This window comes from Caretta caretta, chromosome 1 (assembly GCF_965140235.1).
Source record: "Caretta caretta isolate rCarCar2 chromosome 1, rCarCar1.hap1, whole genome shotgun sequence".
Lineage (NCBI taxonomy): Eukaryota > Metazoa > Chordata > Testudines > Cheloniidae > Caretta > Caretta caretta.
The window spans coordinates 326,878,836-326,902,249 of NC_134206.1; the positions used below are offsets into that span (position 1 = coordinate 326,878,836).

Here is a 23,414-nt window from a genome sequence, read left to right on the forward strand (position 1 = left end):
ACAATGACTTGTCTGTAAGGTCTGCTATCTTAAAGGAGAGTATACATAGGAGTAGTTATGTGGGAGGTCAGACTAGATAATCTTAGTGGTAACTTTTGGCCTTAAAATTTACAAACCTTGAATTGCATACGTCCTGTCTGGGGAGCCCAACCTCCAGATGGGTGAAGATGAGGCTGGAGAGTATATAGAGGCTTTGTCAGAAGCCCTGCTCCTGCAAATTTGGAAGCGCTAACTTCACTTTCTTAGGAATCAGCAACTACCTCTAGACCTGTGCGGCTTACAAGGTCCACAGGCTCCCTTGCCACAGAGGTGCCCAATGTTACTGCAGAACTTGCTCATAGGTTCCTTGATATTTAGTTGTCTCTGCTGCTATGGAGTTTATAATCTTTACAGAGAAAGAGCTGCCAGGTCTCGAAAGGTGCAGAATAGGACCAGAGAAGCTCAATATGCATTTACACAACTGAATTGCACTATTACAAATTTCATCTGCAATCAATAATACCCTCAGTTCTGCAAGTTGCAATGGTGCAGTGTTCCCACCCCAAAGAAAACTATTGTGAAAGTGAAAGAAACTTCCCTTTTCAAACTCAGATCTCTGAAATGCTTTGTCGTATAACTGATCTCAAGCTTTCAGCAACAACAGCTAGCAAGAGACCATATACGAGATATTTCAAGCAAATAGGATTGTAACTCACTTTCCATTAAAACCCTGATTTTGATCTTTCTAATTTTCTGTGAATGAATAAATCCTAAGTATGGAGTCAGAACCATGGTTCCTTGCCATGCCTTTTATTTTGCTGTTTTATACTTTTTAAATTTTAGGGAGAAGTACAATTACATGACAGTACAAAATTGATAGTATTGCCAGATAAGATGCATGCACAGCAGCATGAAAGATTCTTCACACAACTCTGCAAGCAGACCCTAAACACAACCCAAAATTTGTGTGTCAGGCCTTGTCTAACCTAGCATTTTCTTCAAACTTTTCATTGTTTCATTACCAACAGTAGCAGCAATAGCAGGAGCACTGGTACGGACTCGGTCACTGATGTTTCAGTCACTTAGTGTAAAGCTGAATGAAGGTTAAATTGAAGACATAACTTTATTAAATCCTGTGCATTGCTCTGACCATGTGGCTGTGTTGCTTCCAGCCAAACTCCCCACATTTCCTGGTGTCCTGTCAATAAAAGTGCCTCAGGGTAGGGTGACCAGATAGCAAGTGTGAAAAATCAGGACAGGGGGGAGGGGGTAATAGACACCTATGAAGCAAAGGCCCCAAGCATCTGGACTGTCCCTATAAAATCAGGACATCTGGTCCCCCTACCTCAGGGAAACATGGGCTCTCTGACTGCAGTGCCACTGATCATTATGCAACTGGTGCTTTAACTATCATGTGATCTAGACCTGCTCTGAGCAGGATTAGAAAACCCAGTGGTTAGGATGTGCTTCCATCATTAGAGCTACACTGGTGCTAAGCTGACTGTGGGAAATTGGAAGAAGACTGTTAACATAGACACAACCTGTGAATGCTATGAAAGGTAAATGTATTAAGAATATTATTAAATTAATTCCTTTCACTAGCACTGTTTTGATTAACATTGAAGACTTCAAACAGTAGGTCATTCATAACACTGGAACATTTCTATGATCATGCAAATATTCAAGGAAACTAATGTTCAGGAATGCAAATATACCTTACCTGCACTAGTTGCAAAAGGTAATGCAGAACATCGTCATCTTCTAAGCTCTCCAGCTTTTGAACGGCCATTGCTCTTACATTTTCATCCGAAAAGTTACAGTCCAAAAGTTGCATTGTTAGTCCAACATCCAAAGTGCTATGATCCCAAGCTTCTCTTTTAGCTAACAACTGGTATGTTTTAGCCACTATTTCTTGCTGTCCCCACTTCACTGAGCTAAGCAGCTTAGGATATGCCTTGGGGTGCTTTATGCTTTCATATCTAAAATGCCACAGTAATTCTTTGTCCTCAGGAGTAAGTGGATTAAGTGGGTCAGTGTCTACGATCGCTTCAAGTTGTTTGCGAAGCTGGTTGGGCATTTCAGCTCTTGTCCTATCCCCTTGGGGGTCAGATGTTATCCTATGTTTGGGCAAAGCTATTGGGTGGCAATATTTATCCAAAACAATAGAGATAGCCATTGAGTTTTCTTTATCAGGATTGGTAGCTGATGTAAGTTTGTCAGCATTGATGCTTCCCTGCTCTTCCCCTTTACCTGAAATCTTCCACATATGAAGCACGTACTCCCCACTACGTAGCAGTGAACGGTGATCAATCAACAAAATATTTACATAATAGAGTAGCTGAGTTTTGCATTTAGAATCGGAGTTGGGGGAATCATGTGACTGAAGGCTAACCTTTGTGGATAATGCCTGTGCTTTGCCACAATATATCTGTAGATTTAGTAGCGCTCCTTTAGGCAAATCTTTAATTTTAATATCAAATTCAACCCAAGTATTCCACAGAACCTCCTCAGTAAAAGGCTTAGATGTGGTCCTTCTCTGTGAAAGAAGTTGTTGCCCATGTTGAATATTAGCCTCAACAAACACAGTAAGTTCAGTATTTCTTGGTAGCACTGGGATATCAATGCCAACTATCTTGACCCTGAATTTTCTATTACAGTCCCACAAAGAGATAATGAACACCCTCTCATGATCTTTTCCGTCTATTGTCAGCTGTTCATGATATCCTGTACCACCTGTGCAGTCATCCACCAAGGGCCATTCTTCTTTCTGAACCTCATCCTCCTTGGGGTCAGGAGGGTCATCTAGTACTAGGTGGATCTCTTCCCCATTCTTCAGGCACTGTCTTATCCAGTGAAAATCTTTGATTGGCGTCTCTCCTGTGATATACTCATCTCTGCCACAAACCCTGAGAACAAAATCCAGTTCACTGTGATCCTCAGGAATATCCATCAAAGATTTCTTCTTTGCCATTTTTGTGAAAAAGCTCTGAAGTATCATATCTGGAGTGTCATCAATTGATACTTTAATTTTTTGGCTAGTTGTTCCTCTATGTATGATTATAAAAATATGGTTATTAGTAATCTTTTTAAACACATATTCTGGGAGTGGCTTGGATGTAATCCATGGATGCATTGAATACAATTTTGGATCTCTGCAGGCTACTTCAATCATTCGTGGTGTGACTAATCTGCGACGCGTAAATTCTAGCTCATCATCATGCACATTACTAACATCAGTGACATCATAGCCAATTAAATCATTAAGCTGCGTCTGAAATTCCTGAACCGCCTCTGTTGGTTTTTCCTTCTGGACAACATGAATTTTGCCTACCTTTTTCTGTAACACTTTCCAATACAGTATGCAGTCCAATGTCTGTATTACTTGATGTTTGTCATAAATTTCATACCACTGCCCTTTCTTTTGATATTGAAGAATAAATTGATCTGGGGTGAATTTATGGTAAAAGTCTGTGGTTTGGCTCATCTCTATTGCACGCATCCAAATCTGTGCTTTCATTTGCTCAACAGTACAGTTGCCAGCTATTTCGAGTAACATTGTTTCCGACATTTTAGTGTGTTTATTGTTTGTAGGCAGAATGAACTCAATGGATATCAGTTCCATTGAAGACAAATTACTTGCTGCGCTGTATGGCTTCATTCTTCTTCTCCTTCGTTTGTTTTCCTCTCTCATTACAACAGGCTGTTCATAATTCCTCAACTCCATGCCAGAAGAAATCTAGCAAAACATACAAATGTTTGATCACTTTCTCATTTAATTTCTGTGTGTATTCTTCTACAGACACATTAGCTCTTTTTCTTAAGTTTAACTACAGGCTTTAATCATAACCTTTACATATACAATATATAGTCCAAAAGTTTCTGAATAAAACTATTTTTGTTCAGGATGGCTTATTTGAATCAACCTATTAATTTTAAAACCAAACATTAGGTACAGCAATAACTAATTCAAATTGTGCATTTATAGAACACAATTCACCCAAACATATTTTATGAATTGTGAACCTGATCCTGTGAGGGCCTCGGGGGCCTAAACTCCCAGACTTCACTAGAAACTGATCTCTAGAAGCTTGACAATGTTTTTTTGCTCCGACTAATTTTCTCTTTTGAATTTGGCAAACATTGACTTTTTTTCCCCTCCTGTATTTTGGATGATGCTGAAATTAACACAAATGGATTTTAACAATTAAAAGACATTTTGCTGTTAGTGATCCAGTATCACAGAATGATGTCATAGTAAGCTCCGGAGAAAAATATGTTAATTGTAGCAGAGGAAACAAATATTGTTTCTGTGTGGACCCCACAGAAAGCGAAACTGTTGATTGTTTCCCCCCTCCATAATAAAGCATTAGGATATTTTTATTTTAAAAATCCCTTATATAATGTACATCTAAATTTTAGCCTAATATGATGAAAATGTTTGCAAGCCAATGACACTCTAGTACATTTTATAGCAAGTGAAAATATCTAAAACAAACAAAATCAGAAAGAAATTTTAAGACAATCTTACTGATTTTAAGAAAGCAAAAATGTTATCACTCACAATTAGTCTCTGTTCTACCATATAAAGTGGAAGTTATTTACAAAGTATTCAGCTGAGGAAAGCAAAGTTGACTGGATGTACTTACATTTGTTCCCCTTCAATGTCTCCTTCACAAATTATGTTGTTAGATTGCTTAATTTCAACATTTTTTTAGAAAAAAACTTTTATACATAAAGCCTCCCTCTATTTGCTTACAAAAAGCCCCAGTAATCTCATCAGGCCCTTGCAAATATTAGAACAAAAAGGTAAGAACATTCAGGTTAGTTTTGTTGTAACAACAGAACACATGGTGACTACAATTCATTCTTAATGTTTCAGAAAGCAAATATCTCTGGGCACCATATTTATAATTACCAAATCAAATTGAAACATTACCTGATTACAAAGCACAGGATGAGTCGCTGAATAAGACTCATTTGTTTAATTTTAAAGTATTTTTTTTAAATGAGGATCAAGAAAGTTGATTATTTAAGTTGTTCTGCTTTTCTTGCTCGCCTTCATATCCAGATGCAAAGGAAGTGCTGCACTTACCAGGAAGGAAGTTTTAACCGAGTTGATTATACATATGATTGCTCATTTTAAAAAAGTCAGAATGCTTTTCCTGTTAAAGCAGAACAAATATATTTACAGTACTGCCAACCACAAAAACCTGAACTTGAGTTTTAAAACTCATGGGTGGAAGGGTTGTGCTAAAAATTACTCACTTCAATAAAAACATTAATAAAAATTAAAACAATGACATATGCATAAAACTAGAAGACTAGAAGATATGCTCTGTATAAAGATGAACTATATCTGAAAGAGCCAAATTATAGATGCTTGGCTACAAAAAAAAGAAGAAGAAAAAAGAACAAATTAAACAAGACACCATTAAGGCTCTAATGCTGCCTGTATGCTAGTACTTAGGACCTTTGACCTAGATTGACTACCAGGGATTTCCCTACCTCCACCCCCTGAACTTCCCCAACACCCTGATGCAGCTATTTACAGTGTTGCCAATTTAGTCATTGGTTGGAAATTTGAATTGAAACATTAATACACACTTTAAAAGCATACAGTATATGATAAAATACTTGTACCCGAAAAAGTATAATGGGTTTGAAAAGTATGAACAAAGACTAGCTTCTTCACACAGCTGTTTTTTTGACAATGTTTGCACATTCGTTTTGGCAATGTTGGCCAATCTTATAATTTCAATATATGATTTGTAAGCTAGGTCTGAATGAGCTCTCCCCTGACAGCCAAGGCAGGGGGAAGGCTTCAGGACCAGACTTGAACTCACCTGAACTTGTACTTACATGAACTCAACTACTCTACCTAGGTATCCAGCAGACAAAGCCATGTTGCCCAAGTGACCAAATTTTGGCTGGTGTTGGGTTACAAATCACTTCAGTATTGTTAGTATTATTAGAGTTCCCAGAAGTCACCTACTATAGGACAGGCCTAACAAAGAAAATAACAGAACGCCACTAGCCATCACCTTCAGCCCCCAACTAAAACCCCTCCAATGCATTATTAAGGATCTACAACCTATCCTGAAGGATGACCCAACACTTTCACAAATCTTGGGAGACAGGCCAGTCCTTGCCTACAGACAGCCCCGCAACCTGAAGCAAATACTCACCAGCAACCACATACCACACAACAGAACCACTAACCCAGGAACCTATCCTTGCAACAAAGCCCGTTGCCAACTGTGCCCACATATCTATTCAGGGGCCTAATAACATCAGCCACACTATCAGAGGCTCGTTCACCTGCACATCTCCCAATGTGATATATGCCATCATGTGCCAGCAATGCCCCTCTGCCATGTACATTGATCAAACTGGACAGTCTCTTCGTAAAAGAATAAATGGACACAAATCAGATGTCAAGAATTATAACATTCATAAACCAGTCGGAGAACACTTCAATCTCTCTGGTCACTCGATTTCTGATCTCAAAGTGACTATCCTTCAACAAAAAAACTTTGAAAACAGACTCCAATGAGAGATTGCTGAATTGGAATTAATTTGCAAATCGAATACAATTAACTTAGGCTTGAATAGAGACTGGGAATGGTTGATTCATTATAAAAAGTAACCTATTTCCCCTTGTTTATTCCTTCCCCCCCTCCCCCCCACTGTTCCTCAGACGTTCTTGTTAAACCCTGGATTTGTGCTGGAAATGGCCCACCTTGATTATCATACACATTGTAAGGAGAGTGATCACTTTAGATAAGCTATTACCAGCAGGAGAGTGGGGTGGGGGGAGAGAAAGCCTTTTATAGTGATAAACACCCATTTTTTCATGGTTTGTGTATATAAAAACATCTTCTGTATTTTCCACAGTATGCATCCGATGAAGTGAGCTGTAGCTCACGAAAGCTTATGCTCAAATAAATTGGTTAGTCTCTAAGGTGCCACAAGTACTCCTTTTCTTTTTGCAAATACAGACTAACACGGCTGTTACTCTGAAACCTGTTTACTATTGAATGTGGGGGTCATGAAATGTTGTTATCCTTACTGTCTGAGTAAAGGGCAGCAGAACTATATTGAGCCTGTCCTGACCAAGGGGGTCACCATCAGTGCTTAATTTTTGCCAGGGCTGAGCTCCAGCACCTCTAGGTTTGGCAGTTCATAGGCCCAGGACCTCTGGGCTTGCCACGTCAATTATGAAAGTCAAAAACTTGCTTGAGCCCCGGTACCTCTCTCATTACAAATTAAGCACTGGTCACTCTCAACAGAAGAGCACTCGCTGAGCAAGGGGTTTGGATGGCAGGTCCCAGTGGAGTGGGAGGGATAGGGGTTTTGCTTGGTGGTGTGGGCTGTGCCTAAGACTCACAGGCACTATTTGACCTGCCCCTCTCCCCTATTTAAAGATAGAGCTTATTAGGCTCCATAGAGAGTATTTTGTTTTGTTAAGTGACCATTAGAGCTGAAATCACTAATAATCAGGTCTAAGTGCTTAGACCTGCTGCAGGATGGCATTTCTGTGGAAAAGACAGCCCAGCCTGCACTCGCTGTGAGGTTCCCCAAATGAGAGCTGAAATCACTGAATGCTGGGTGGAACTTCAAGAGACCGACTTGCAGAGGTCACAGTGGCAGGTGGCAGCAGAAGGGGACATCACAGGGCGATCAGCGATGGAGTGGTGGTACAACAAACCACAGCAACCAGAGTGAACGGCCAGAGGGAGTGACAAGCAGCTGGCGGAAACAGCAAGACAACTTCTCCCCCGCACCCTCCCTCCCCGCAGGGTGGGAGGTGAACTCATGCGAAAGCACCTCTGAACTCTTGGTCTTCACTGACCAAAGACAATAACTATGAGTGGGGTGAGGCAGAGAGAGAAGGGAGGGGCAAGTTAAAGGAACATTTGTTTGTTGGATTACATTTTAGTGACTTTGCTCCAAAATGCTAGATTTGTGACTGACAAACTTATATAAATATACATTTCCTAGTAGGCCAAGATTTTTAAAACCATTGTTGCCAAGGTCGTCATCTCATATTCTTGCTATCTCGAGGATTTATCTTGGGGAGTTTCTTTACTAAACATTTTTATTATAATTACTTTTTACATAAGAACTACGACTGTTGATTAATCACAGATAACTCACACAATTAACAAAAAAATTAATCGCGATTAATCACAGTTTTAATCTCACTATTAAACAATAGAATACCAATTAAAAATTATTAAATATTTTGGATGTTTCTCTACATTTTCATATATATTGTATTTTGTTGTAACTGAAATCAAAATGTATGTTATTTTTTATTACAAATATTTGCACTGTAAAAATAACAAAAGAAATAGTATTTTTCAATTCACCTCATATAAGTACTGTAGTGCAATCTCCTTATCATGAAAGTTCAACTTACAAATGTAGACTATTTTTGTTACATAACCACACTTAAAAACAAAACAATGTAAAACTTTAGCGCCTACAAGTCCACTCAGTCCTACTTCTTGTTCAGCCAGTCACTAAAAGAAACAAGTTTATTTACATTTACAGGAGATAATGCTGCCCTCTTCTTATTTACAATATCACCTGAAAGTCTGAACAGGCATTCACATGGCACTTTTATAGTCGGCATTGCAAGGTATACACACGCCAGATATGCTAAACATTCATATGCCCCTTCATGTTTTGGGCACCATTCCAGAGGACATGCTTCCATATCAGACAAACACAAAAGAAGGTACCAATGTGAGATTTCTAAAGATAGCTACAACACTCAACCCAAGGTTTAAGAATCTGAAGTGCCTTCCAAAATCTTAGAGGGAGAATGCTTTCAGAAGTCTTAAAAGACCAACACTCACACACAGAAACTACAGAACCCAAACCACCAAAAAAGAAAATCAATCTTCTGCTAGTGGCATCTGACTCAGATAATAAAAATGAACATGCGTCAGTCCACACTGCTTTGGATTGTTATTGAGCAGAACCCGTCATCAGCATGGACGCATGTCCTCTAGAATGGTGGTTGAAGCATGGCGACATATGAATCAAAACACCAATCCTCTGGACTGCATTGACATGCAAAAAGCCAGTCATTGTCAAAGCCAATTTTAGAAGTACTTAATGAGGCTGTTAAAAATGCTCGAGACACAATACAGTTTATTCAAACAAACATGACGGTCACATCATACTTTCTCTTTAAGCAAGAGATACCACACACTACAAACTGGAGGCCAATGTTAAGTGTGTTGTCATTTGTTAATCCTGAAGTTGGACAGTGGTTCCGACCAAGACCAGCACATGCTCACTATCTTTCTGCAAGAAACTCAACTGACTGGTTAGAAGCATGCTGTGGAACAGTGAAAGACTCAGCAGTTGAAAAAGTGAAGAACTCTCTCACTGCATTCAGAAAATGTGCATACATGGCTCATGAATGAACCGATGCAAATGGATATCAAGTATTAAGTCACTGCGTACATTATCTTCATGTCAGTGGTAGCCCAACAGATGAATTTCTAGATGTTCAGGTTATAGAAGACACATTGGCAACATCTCTGACAACCCATGTCTTTAGAAGAGTTAAATGCTTGTAAATTGAACCCCAAACAGATGGCTGCTTGTGCAGTTGATGGAGCTGTCAACTTCTCTGGAAGACATAGTGGAGTACAAGTTTGCTCAGAGGAAAGTGTAACTCTAAACTCTCCTATACATACTGCAGAGGCCATCTACTCCAACTAGCACTAGTTTGAGCTGCAGAATCTTCAAAAGGCATTTAAAAAGTTATACATTTAATGTCTTCATTATACTCTTTTTTCAGCAAGAGTCCAAAAAGACTGAGTGTCTTGAAAAATACAGAAGATACATGAGGACTGATGTTCAAATTGGTCCAACCTGGGAAAACCTGCTAGCTTTCTCATGAGCAATCCTTGGCTTTTGTCTTAAAATTACTGCAACCATTATTATTGGCTTTGGAAAATATCTACCGAGATGGGACGGATCTAAATAGTGAGATTGTTGGACCACTTTTGCTACTAAGTTCAAAGAAGACAATCACCATTCTCTCTTGTAAGTCTACTGTTGAAATCACTTGGGTCATTAAACAATGCCATCCAGGCACCTGCTACAATAGTAGTAGATCTTTGTCCAGCAATGGAAGCTACACTAGGATCAGAGATACACCCATTTAAAACATACTAGAAGAACCAAAGACTTCACTTCAGAAGTTGACTAATTAGGGCACTTATATAGATTATTTAAATGAAGAGGACAAGAAGTGTTTGTTAAGCCAGCTGAAAAAGTAAAGTACACAGACTTGATTCTACATCTCTACAACAACAACTTCTGGATTCTATCAACTTCTACGTAGCTTTTACAGATACAGTCTATAAAACACCAACAGTTGAGTGGAGTGAGGCAGTACCTGCAATGGGCTGCTCATGTGATCAGGACAGAATAGAGAATTTGAACACAGAGTGGAATATCATATAATGAATGAATGAAGATATGGCTTCAACTTCTTCTTTATCATCACTAGTGGCTTGACCCAATCTCTGTGCTATGTTTTCTGGGATGAAAGAAGTAGAAATTCATCTCTTTCTACTCCCAGTCACAACAGCTACAGCTGAGTGTTCTTTTTCCTCATTGAATAGAATTTTGTGTTTTGAAAGAAGTCGCCTTCTGCGTGATCATGAGCACATCATGAAGGACTGGAAGTACCGGACACACAAGAAGCCACCAAAAAAGAATGCACTGCATTTGAGAAGTTCATTAACAGAGTTGTGCAAAATTACACCAAGAAACCAAGAAGGATGTAGATGTAGTGCTTCATAGTCGGCTTGTGTAGCCAACTTTAATTTGTGTGTGGATTTAAAAACATGAGTTAAATCTAATAAAATGGTCGTGAAACATTTTTTCAGTTTTTACTATGGTGCCATACAGCCCATCTCCACCCTGATGGTCTCACCCCTCATTGGTCCTCGCCTACCCACCCCTGTATTTTTAACACCTCCCCCTAATTTTAATTGCTGAGGAAAACACTGTTAACTACAGTTTTTGAATCTGGTCTCAGTATAGATGCCATATGGAGCTGGCTTTCTTGAAAGACTACATTGAGGTATCCATCTTATTTCCTGCTAATGTATGTGCTATAAATGATGAGCAAGTGTATGGTTTTGGGATCTCAATATTTCTGAGAGATTGTTGTAAAAAGGAAGAGCATTTCAAGATTTGAGAATTTGCATAACATACACTTTTATATGACATAAATTATGAATAGTGAATGATTTCTAGATTCCCATCTTCACACATTATTCCACACTCTTCTATCCCGATGGCAACATTTTAAAAAGTTGTCTCAAGAAAATTTTGCGACACTGAAATCAGTGGGCCTAAATGCATAAGGGTTTGTAGGATAGAACTCAGGATTGTCCTATAAAACAGGATGTATCCTCAGTAAGCTGTTTGTGTTGTTTGAAAATATAGTTCAGTTGAGCTTGTAGAATAAATCAACTGCTTAATTTAAAAAACAATGTTTTTCATTTTTCTATTAACTTTTTATTAATTTTAAAGTATACATATAGAAAAAACATACATAACAAGATATACATAGGCGTCTCATAATACATGAGCGTCTCATAACGTATTTACCATTTGCTACCTAGCAGCTATATGTTTAGTTATATATAATATGTATGAATGTTTAAAATATAAATAAATTATTTGTATTACATATATTTTTCATTTTCTGAATTTCAGTTTGAATGGTTAAAATTTGTCACAAATATAATTGGACAAGTGTTAGGGAACCTTAACTGTAGGTATTGCTACTGCTCCATTATATATATGATATGCAATGTATTTACAAACATTCCCCCACATACTGAAATCTACTGTGAATGATGGCCTGAGATTCAGGAAGAATTTGAAGGATTCACTTTTAACCCTAGTGATTTGTGCAGCCACTTACACCACAAGTTAAAGGAGCTATGAGAGATGCACATCCTTCAGGTTGGAGTTAATGGAAAATGCCATACGGGAAGGGGAATGTGGGAAAACAAAAATTAAAAATCAAAATGAAGGGACAGGGGACATTTTAATCTTTTTCCAGTATAGAACTTTATTAGTAACAGGCTGGCTATTTTGGAGAACAGCAAGTAGAACCCATTCTGGAAAAATGGTGGCTGTGAGAAGGAGAGAAAATATACAACAGACAAATATAAAGGTGTTCAAACTCCAGCAGAGTGTTTTGTTCAGAGGGTATGTATACACTGAGAACATTACTGCAACACCGCTATAGTGCTTTAGTGTGGCACACTACCTATGCTGACAAGAGGGGTTCTCCCACTGGCATAAGTAATCCACTTCCCCAAGAAGCAGTAGCTAGGATGACAGAAGAATTCTTCCATCACCCTAATGCTGTCTACACCAGGGGTTAGGTCGGTATAGCTATGTCTCTCAGCGGAGTGGATTTTTCACATTCCTGAGCCCTGGTCTACACTATGAGTTTTGGTCGGATTTAGCAGCATTAGATCAGTTTAGCCCTGCACCCATTCACACTACGAAGCCATTTTTTCCAACTTTAAGGGCTCTTAAAACCGGTTTCTGTACTCCTCCCCAATAAGTGGATTAGCACTGAAATCGACCTTGCTGGGACAAATTTGGGGTAGTGTGGACGCAATTCAACGGTATTGGCCTCCGGGAGCTATCCCAGAGTGCTCCATTGTGACCACTCTGGACAGCTCTCTCAACCTAGATGCACTGGCCAGGTAGACAGGAAAAGCCCCATGAACTTTTGAATTTCATTTCCTGTTTGGCCAGCGTGGCGAGCTGATCAGCAGAGGTGACCATGCAGTCCCAGAATCGCAAAAGAGCTCCAGCATGGACTAAACGGGAGGTACTGGATCTGATCGCTGTATGGGGAGATGAATCCGTGCTATCAGACCTCTGTTCAAAAAGACGAAATGCCAAAATATTTGAAAAAAATCTCTGAGGGCATGAAGGACGAAGGCTATAACAGGGACCCGCAGCAGTGCCACGTGAAACTTAAGGAGCTCAGGCAAGCCTACCAAAGAACCAGAGAGGCAAGTGGCCCCTCCGGGTCAGAGCCCCAGACATGTTGCTTCTAGGATGAGCTGCATGCCATTCTAGGGGATGCCCCTACAACTACCCCAGTCCTGTGCGTGGACTCCCTCAATGGACTCTCACACAACAGAGATACGGATTTTGGGGACAAGGAAGATGAGGAGGAGGAGGTTGAAGCACAGCGAGTAAGTGGAGAAACCTTTTTCCCCAACAGCCAAGAACTATTTCTCACCTTGGATCTAGTACCCTCCCAACCCACTGAAGGCAGGCTCCCGGACCTAGAAGGCGGAGAAGGGACCTCTGGTGAGTGTACCTTTGTAAACATAATACTTGGTTTAAAAGCAAGCGTGTTCAATGATTAATTTCCCCTGAAGACTTGGGATGCATTCGTGGCCAGTACAGCTACTGGAAAAGTCTGTTAACGTGTCTGGGGATGGAGTGGAAATCCTCCAGGGACATCTCAATGAAGCTCTCCTGGAGGTACTCCCAAAGCCTTTGCAAAAGGTTTCTGGGGAGGGCAGCCTTATTCCGTCCTCCATGGTAGGACACTTTACCACGGCAAGCCAGCAGCACGTAGTCTGGAATCATTGCATAACAAAGCATGGCAGCGTATGGTCCCGGTGTTTGCTGGCATTCAAGCAACATCCGTTCTTTATCTTTCTGTGTTATCCTCACGAGAGTGATATCATTCATGGTCACCTGGTTGAAATAGGGGAATTTTATTCAGGGGACATTCAGAGGTAGCCGTTCCTGCTGAGCTGTTTGCCCTTGGCTGAACAGAAATCATCCCTGCTGTTAGCCACGTGGTGGGGGGAAGAGAGAAGAGATCATCCCAGAGAATTGAGTGTGTGTGTGTGGGTTTAGTTGGGTTTGTACTGCACGTTAACCCAAAAACGGCAGCCCCTCCTTTTAAAGGGCCAACCCAACAGGTTCTTGGTATGTGAAATGAGGGCGCTGCTGTTTAAAACCATTCCCACATGTTAGGAAGGTTAAAGAAGCCAAAAGACTGTGGCCTACCATGTCAGCCTGCAAGCCGAATTCTGTTGCCCGCTGGCCCTGTGTGTGTGATCTCTCACACCATACCGGCAGGCCCGCCATGTAAGAGGCAAAATGCGACCTTTTAAAGAAAGCACACGTGCTATGTAATGTTAACAGCTTGGTTCACCGTGAAAGAGTCTACCCATTGTTCTTTAAAATGTCTCTTTTTAAAGACTAAACTTCCTTTTTTCCCTCCCGCAGCTGCAAATGTTTCATCGCTCCATGTATCATCTCTGTCCCAGAGGCTATCAAAGATTAGAAGCTGAAAAAAAAATGCACTCACAATGAAATGTTCTCTGAACTCATGCAATCCTCCCATGCTGAAAGAGCCCAGCACAATGCGTGGAGGGAGACAATGTCAGAGTCCAGGAAAGCACAAAATGAACGTGAGGACAGGAGGGATGAGCAAGAGGAGAGGTGGCATCAGTGTGATGACAGGAGGCAGGATGCAATGCTGAGGCTTCTGGAGGAGAAACAAACAGAACTGTCACACTGTAGCCTGGCCAGTCATGAAACCGGTTTTCAAAGCCCTGTTGCCCTGTTGTGCTCTTCTAACTGCCCTGGTGTCTGGCTGCGTGTAATCAGCGGCCAGACGATTTGCCTCAACCTCCCACCCCTCCATATACATCTCCCCCTTACTCTCACAGATATTGTGAAGCACACAGCAAGCAGTAATAACAATGGGAATATTGGTTTTGCGGAGGTCTAACAGAGTCAGTAAACTGCGCCAGCGCGCTTTTAAAGATCCAAATGCACATTCTACCACCATTCTGCACTTGCTCAGCCTATAGTTGAACAGCTCCTGACAACTGTCCAGAGTGCCTGTGTCTGGCTTCATGAGCTATAGCATTAAGGGGTAGACTGGGTCCCCAAGGATGACAATAGGCATTTCAACATTCCCAACAGTTATTTTCTGGTCTAGAAAGTAAGTCCCTTACTGCAGCCGTTCCCACAGACCTGAGCTCCTGAAGATGTGAGCATCATGTACCTTTCCCGGCCATCCCACACTGATGTTGGTGAAACGTCCCTTGTGATCCATCAGTGCTTGCAGCACCACTGAAAAGTACCCCTTGAGGTTTATGTACTGGCTGCCTTGGTGGTCCAGTCCCAAGATAGGGATATGCATTCCATCTATCACCCCACCACAGTTAGGGAACCCCATTGCAGCCAAGCCATCCAGTATGACCTGCACATCTCCCAGAGTCACTACCCTTGATAGCAGCAGGTCAGTGATTGCACTGGCTACTTGGATCACAGCAGCCCTCACAGTAGATTTGCCCACTCCAAATTGATTCCCGACTGACCGGTAGCTCTCCGGCATTGCAAGCTTCCACAGGGCTATCGCCACTCGCTTGTGAACTGTGAGGGCTGCTCTCATCTTGGTATTCTGGCACTTCAGGGCAGGGGAAAGCAAGTCACAAAGTTCTATGAAAGTGCCCTTACTCATATGAAAGTTTCACAGCCATTGGGAATCGTCCCAGACCTGCAACACAATGCGGTCCCACCAGTCTGTGCTCGTTTCCCGGGCCCAGAATCGGCATTCCATGGCATGAGCCTGCCCCACTGCCACCAGGATGGTCAAATTGCCAGGGCCCGTACTTTGAGAGAAGTCTGTATCCATGTCCTCATCACTCTCCTCACTGTGCTGTCATCGCCTACTCGCCTGCTCTTGCAGGTTCTGGTTCTGCATATAGTGCTGGATAATGTGTGTGGTGTTTAGAGTAGTTACAACTGCCACGGTGATTTGAGTGGGCTCCATGCTTGCCGTGGTATGGCATGAGCAGGAGAGCAGAGTGGCAGTGGAAGCGACTGGTGGATGATGATGCTGACAGCAATATGGCGCCTGCACAGAAAAAGGCTCGAAACGATTGTCAGCCGTTGCTTTCATGGAGGGAGGTAGGAGCAAGGGGTAGGCTGGCAGCAGACAGTGCAGTACGACTGCTAGCCATCATCGTCTCCTGGGTGCTCGTGGTGCTGCTGGCTGGGAGAGCAGCCTGAGGCAGAATGGCCCCCTCAAGGATTGAACTCACAACCCTGGGTTTAGCAGGCTAATGCTCAAACCACTGAGCTATCCCTCTGCCAAAATTCCAGGCAGGACTGAATCTCCATTAGACAAAACTTAAAGAAGAGAATGACCTGAGTCACTCCCATTTATGTCCAGGCACCCCTGAGAGACCTGACCAAGGTTTGCCAGGAGCACCCATGTCTGCCCAGGCGCCACGACCAACCTCACCGAGGCCGGCCAAGAGCACCCAGGAGACGACAAAAACATATACCAGTCGTACTGCACTGTCTGCTGCCACAAGGCAATGAGCTGCTGCTGTGTAGCAATGCAGTCCCACATCTGCCAGCACCCAGGAGACATACGGTGAGCTGAGCGGGCTCCATGCTTGCCGTGGTATGCCATCTGCACGGGTAACCCAGGAAAAAAGGTGCGAAACAATTGTCTGCCGTTGCTTTCATGGAGAGAGGGAGGGATGGGGGGCCTGACGACATGTACCCAGAACCACCCGCGACAATGTTTTTTGCCCCATCAGGCATTGGGATCTCAACCCAGAATTCCAATGGGCGGCGGAGACTGAGGGAATGTGGGATAGCTACCCACAGTGCAACGGTCCAGAAGTCGACGCTAGCCTTGGTACTGTGGACACACTCCACCGACTTAATGGTCTTAAGTGGGGACACACACAATCGACTGTATAAAATCGCTTTCTAAAAAATCGACTTCTATAAATTCGACCTAATTTCGTAGTATAGACATACCCTGAGAGATAGCTATACCGATGTAAGTTCCTAGTGTAGACCAGCCCTTAGACATCCACGCCTATACTATGTCTGTAATATGGGAAGGGGGACTATAGCAGCATAGCCATGGTGCTATAGCTATGCTGGCATAACCTGTAGTGGTGACGCAGTTTACCGTGATGAAAGGGGTTTTTCTGTTGCTATAGGCACACCACCTCCCCGATCGACGGTAGCTACGTCAACAAAAGCATTCCTCCATTGATCTAGTTGTGTCTACACCAGGAGTTAGTTCAGCATAACTACAGCATTCAGGGATGTGGATTTTTTACACCCTTGAGGGCTGTAGCTATGTCAGTCTGGGGCTTATCTACCCTTAAATTGCTACAGCAGCACAGCTGCACTGCTGTCATGCTTCAGTGTGGACACTACCTATGCAATGGTGGGCAACCTGCGGCCTCCAGGGATGTGCAGGCCGCTGCTTCCTGCAGCTCCCACTGGCCAGGAACAGCGAACCGCAGCCACTGGGAGCTGTGGGCGGCTGTGGCTGTGGACGGTCAATGTAAACAAACTGTCTCGTGGCCCGCCAACGGATTACTGATGGGCAACCTGTAGGCTGCATGTGGCCTACCACTGACCTACGCCAATGGGAGGAATTCTCACATTGGTGTAGGTCAGGAGTGGGCAAACTATGGTCTGCAGGCCACATCTGGCCTGCCAGTTGATTTAATCCAGCCCTTGAGCTTCCGCTGGGGAGCGGGGTCTGGGGCTTACCCCACACCCACGCCCTAGCTGGGGAGCGGGGTTGGCAGCCGCTCCAGGCAGCTACCAAAAGCAGCAGCATGGCCCTCCTCTGGCTCCTACGTTTAGGGGCAGCCAGAGGGCTCCGCGTGCTGTCCCTGCCCCAAGTGCCGTCCCCACAGCTCCCATTGGCCACAGTCCTCAGCCAATGGGAGCTGCAGGGTTGGGGCCTGCGGACAGGGCAGCGTGTAGAGCCATCTGGCTGCGCCTCCGCGTAGGACCCAGCAGGGGGACATGCCGCTACTTCCGGGAGGTAAGCACCGCCGAAAGCCTGCACCCCTGAGCCCCTCCCACACCCTGCGGAGTTGGGGTTATAGAAAACAAATCTGTCTCTACATATCATAGGGCTTGTCTCCACTTACTGGAAGTAAGACCTGATAAATCGACTGCCGATCACTCTCACATCAATTACGATGCTCCACCAGAACGAGAAGCATAAGGTAAGTCGACAGGAGAGTTTCTCCCGTTGACCCAGCTGGAGTTGCATAACTTAGGTCAACTGAGCCCTATAGTGTAGATCTGCCCATAGATGAAAATTCATAAAATGAAAGAATGTGTCCTAACCACAAGCTACTAGCTGTAAGTTTTTACGTCAATGGACCCATATATGTTTTACCTAAACATTTTGGATCTAATGGAATCCCATTGACCTGACATCATTAAATATACTTGGATTCATTAGGATCTTAATGGCTGTGCCTCCTTAGATCTGGCAGAAGCCAGCAAGAACCAGTCCTAACATTCTTATGGTTGGTTGGCATATGTTTAAAGATCAGTTCCACCAAAACAAACACACTTCATTTCCTGGTCAACTATTCTGATAAACATCAACCAGCTGATCAGACTGGTTGTCATCTTACATAATAGACAGTAAACCTATACACTGCCCAGCCATTAAAAAAATGTTTTGGACTCATCCATTTGCAAAGGACAGTGGTGGTGGTATTGTGTGATAATCTAATGGTCCCGCCATCCATTGCTTCAGATATAGTACATGGTATTAGGACATCAATGCCAACTGTCTGGGCCTTAGAGTTCCTCTTTCCCAGCTCTATTTGGGCCTCGACCCCCACCTTCTGGTCCACTCCAGTTCAGATGCCGTACTATATCTTTAGACTGTGAGCCCTTTGGATGGGGATTGTCTCTTTTCTATGTGCAGTGAAGAGCTCAATGGAGTCCAAGTCATGAGTGATACCACAGTATAATATTTAATAGTAATCCAGTTTGGATGTTTGGCATGTGTATTGACCCATGTACATAAGAATAACCATACTGGGTCACACCAAAGGTACATCTAGCCTAGTGCTTCAGAGGGAATGAACAGAACAGGTAATCATCAAGTGAGCCATCCCCTGTCGCCCATCCCCAGCATCTGACAAAAATCGCAGAATCTCTGTTAGTGGCATCTAATACCACTAAAGAAGTTTCCTGCAAATCGAGTCACTCGGGAAGCTTATTTTTCCCCCTCTTTCTCCCCTCCCCTTTTTTTCTAAAAAATATACATTTTCATATCTACATTTTAATGACAAAGTTACAGAAAGCCAAAAATACAAACACACAGTTCTTTTAAGATCACATTGTCTGTTACTAGGGATTAACAGCCAGGTAAGGTAAAATAAGAACGAAGCCAAACCCTTTTTGGCATTTCAAAAAGAGTGGGTGAATTCTTGTTCTGTGTTAGATTTAATTTCCACAAATCTCTGTACTTCCTGGTTTTCTTTGGCACTGGAAATACCCAAAAACTAAGAAAATGATGTTTCTTTTGATATTTTTGACCCTACTATGAAGTACTGAAAATATGATGAGAGGGTCAGTTTTCAAAAGATTTCCAGTACAATTGAGCCATTCAAACTTTTGAGTTCTTACCCAAAGTGAAACTTCTGAAGTTGGACCATTTTAAAATTTTATTTATAAGCTTTGATTAAACAAATAGGGATTCTTGCAGAAGAAAAAAGATAATCAGTCCAATATTTGGGCATCAACCATAGCTAGCAACTATTTATAATTTTAATGGCAGGGACTGGAAACATGGACTCCTCAGGCCAAACTATTTATACTGGGGATAAATCTAGTTCTAGTCACTAGAAATATAGATATGCCTTGGGCAAGCTACTTAATCTTTTAGTGCTGCAGTTTACCCAATACAGGAATACTACTAATCTAGTTTGTAATGATGTTGTGAGATTTAATTCATAATAAGCATTTATAAAGTGTTTTGAGAAGATCTGATGAAAGATTATATAGGAGGACAATGTGGTATTATCATTATGGCTTTAATTTTATATTTTGTACTATGAAATAGTCACAATATCTATTGAACTTAGCTTTTTAAATAAGATCAAGTGCAACTATTAGAGCTTGTCCAGGTGGGAATGTTTTACCAGTAATACTGATATAGTCATACTGGCAGAACCCACCATATGAAAAAAACTTTTATTTTGGTATAGGAGTGGCTTTTTCAGTTTACTTTCCCAAACAACAAACTAAACTAAACTAAACTTAAAAAAAAAAAAAAAAGGCACTCTGAAGCAGAATAAGGATGTCTACATGGAGGGTTATACTGGTGTAACAATATTGGTTTAAATAGACATCTTAGGTTGTTTTCAGTATAACCTTTCCCATGTAGACACGGAAATTTAATATCCAATACATTCTGTATTGGGGATTGTATCCTTTCCTTGCAGGGGTATTGACTTTTCTACATCGGTTATAATCCAGTGCTGAACTATGCAAACAAGATATTGTAAAAAACAAAACTGTATGTACCCATACCCAGTATGTCAAATCCATTAGAAGATTAATAACTCTCAGATGAACCAGGTGAACGCTGGTAAAATCCTGTTGATAGGAAGCATGAATGTGCACATGCCAGTTGTCTAGCATACTTTCTAGTGGAGAGTGATCAGGTAAGGTAAACTATTGCCAGCAGGAGAGCGGGGGGGGGGGGGGGGAAGGGGAGGGACCTTTTGTAGTAATAATCAAGGTGGGCCATTTCCAGCAATTGACAAGAACATCTGAGGGGGGGGGGGGAAGGGGGGAATAAACATGGGGAAATAGAAAAGGAGTACTTGTGGCACCTTAGAGACTAACACATTTATTTGAGCATAAGCTTTTGTGAGCTACAGCTCACTTCATTGGATGCATCGGAAATAGTTTTACTTTGTGTAATGACCCATCCACTCCCAGTCTTTATTCAAGCCTAAATTAATTGTATCCAGTCTTGTCAACTGCTGGAAATGGCCCACCTTGATTATCACTACAAAAGGTTCCCCGCCCCCCTCCTGCTGGTAATAGCTCACCTTACCTGATCACTCTATTACAAGCGTGTATGGTAACACCCATTGTTTCATGTTCTCTGTGTATATAAATCTCCCCACTGTATTTTCTACTGAATGCATCCAATGAAGTGAGCTGTAGCTCACAAAAGCTTATGCTCAAATAAATTTGTTAGTCTCTAAGGTGCCACAAGTACTCCTTTTCTTTTAACAATACAGTAATATTTCACAAAAGCAAACAAAAGTTTGAAAGTAAGGAAATTAACAATGAAGGTCCCTGCAGCATTCTGCTTACTGCCTACTTCTTCCTATTGTGCATTTTATTTACAACACTCTGGTCTTTAGTCGCATGGTGATTTCGTCTCCACCAATACTCTTCTCTTATGCCAGGTACAGGGTGTATACAATAATTGGAAGATTTATGGCCTGTATGTATAGGAAGGACACAACAGACATTATCTGTTAGATGAGAAAATCTATTTATTAGTGTTTAATATTTATACTGCAATAGATTAGGTTAACAGATTTTAAGGTGTGAAGGGACCATTATGATCAGCCAGTCTGACCTCCTGCATAACATAGGCCAAAGAACTTTACTCAATAGTTTCTGCATCAAGCCCATACCTTCTGTTTGAGCTATAGGATATCAGGATTAGGGCACCATGCTATTTGGCACCATATGACTTCAAATAGTTCCTGATTTGAAGAATTTAATCTACACTCCCAGTTATGCAAATGAATAGTCCCTTTGGGTGAAATTACTTGTATGTGTAAACATTTTCAGGATTAGGGTTTAAATAAATTGAGAGTAATAAAACAGAATTTAAATTGTTACAGTGAAAAAAAAACTGCAAGAAAAAAATTGAAAATAAATTTAAACTTAAAACACTGATGACACATTAAATTAATAGTTAACCTTAACTCTATTGTAATTAACATATTAGTCAAAGAATTTTCCTAGGTTTTAAACAGTCTAACCTATTTTATTACTTATATTAAGAAATATTTACATATGCTTCCATAATAATTCTTCCAAAGCTTAGAAGGTCTGTATTTATTGCTACAGAACTTAGAACACCACAGCAGTCAAATCACAACTCAAATTCTACAACGGTCACTATGCAGATTTAGCAGAAATTCCTCAGATTCTAAAATCTACAGCAGTCATTCCGGAGTTTAAAAGCACATACACCTGCCAACTGTAAGAATGGCCAACCTGTGTGCAGGATACACTTCCAGGTTTTGTGAACTAACAATAAATCAATCTCATAGGATTGAACTACACCGGCATTAGAAAATTAGGGGCCAAAAATCCCTGACCCCACCCAGTCTTGATACACACAATACATTGGTGTTACAACTGTTAGAGCTGTACCCACTGGTTAGTGTGTTTCTGTTGGCTTTGTCTACATTTTTTTTTTTCAGGGTTGCTTATGTCAGTGGTAAAGTAAGGAAGGCTTCTGCACTGTGATCTGACCCGTCTCTTAACTTTCGGGGGGGCTCTGCACGGGCAAGTGGTCCACCTGCACAGAGCTCATTGCAAGATCAGGGCCTGAGAATTGAGAACTCCCAGAAGGTAAAAGTAGCAGGCCTATACCATAGCTTTCGCTGAGGAAAAGTGAGTCAAACAAGCCTTGAAGCCCGTAAGCCAAGTTGTGTTGGAAGCGTGCGTTGGAGCTACACAACAGCTGCAAACCCCATTTTCTCTAAGGCCCACACCTGCCCCCCCCCCCCCCCCCGGGTATCACTGGCACCCAAGGCCGCCCCCCTGCTCCAGAGCTGCTGCACTCCAAGTCCTGCTGTTACAACAACACGCCTCCTCCTACTCCCCCGCACCCGCAGCCTCGCCTCGGCACCCAGTGCCCCCGGACCGCAGGGGGAGGTGCGTGTCCCAGCAGCTGCCTGTAGCCCGGAGAGGCAGGGAGGAAACAAACGAGCCTGTTCTGCTGGAGCCAGGGGCGAGCCCGGCTTCTCGCTACTCACCGGCTCCGCGCAGGTGTTTTCCCCAGCCGAGAGGCGGGCAGGACCCGCGGGCGGAGGGGAGCCCGGCGCCGGCAGTCCCGGAGCTTCGGCCGCCGCCTGTCCCGCTCCCGGCGCGCTGGGCAGCCGGCTGCGGAACCTCCCCCTGGAGCCGCGGCGGGCAGCTGCCGCCGCTCGGTCCAGCTCGGCGCCGAGCCTGTGGGCGGGAGCGGCCCTGTGGTGCCCGGCCCGGCACCTGGCAGCTACTGCGAGTGCCGCGCACGGGCCTGAGCCGGGGCAGGGCGCTGGCAGCTCTGCGGGGCAGCCGCGACCACGCCCGGCGGAAGGACAGCACGGGGGGAAGCCCAGGGCGTCCCCCGTGAGCCGCGCAGGGGGCGGGGAGGGCAGCCGGGGGCTGCTCTGTGAGTGGGGCAGCGCAGGGGGGAGTGCAGAGCACAGGACAGCCTCTGAGGAACGGGGGGAGGGCGCGCTGGAGTTTTAAATCCCGCTTTCTCCAGGGTCGTAGCAGCGGTAGGT

The 23,414-nt window shown here is 42.8% G+C and overlaps 1 protein-coding gene across 2 annotated transcripts in view; it reads right to left on the minus strand.

The window, feature by feature from the left end:
• PIK3CG (phosphatidylinositol-4,5-bisphosphate 3-kinase catalytic subunit gamma) overlaps positions 1-23,194 on the minus strand; it is a 52,852-nt gene extending 29,658 nt beyond the window's left edge. The window contains exons 1-2 of one of the 2 annotated variants that reach the window (XM_048836329.2): positions 22,902-23,194; positions 1,700-3,715 (exon numbers count right to left, since the gene is read on the minus strand). In XM_048836329.2, coding sequence (XP_048692286.1) covers positions 1,700-3,703 — 2,004 coding nt within the window. In that variant the 5' untranslated portion in view covers positions 3,704-3,715; positions 22,902-23,194. Of the gene's footprint in view, positions 1-1,699; positions 3,716-4,915; positions 5,057-22,901 lie in introns of those variants that run through there. The other variant, XM_048836331.2, reaches the window with a different exon arrangement.
• Between the last annotated feature and the right edge of the window lie 220 nt (positions 23,195-23,414).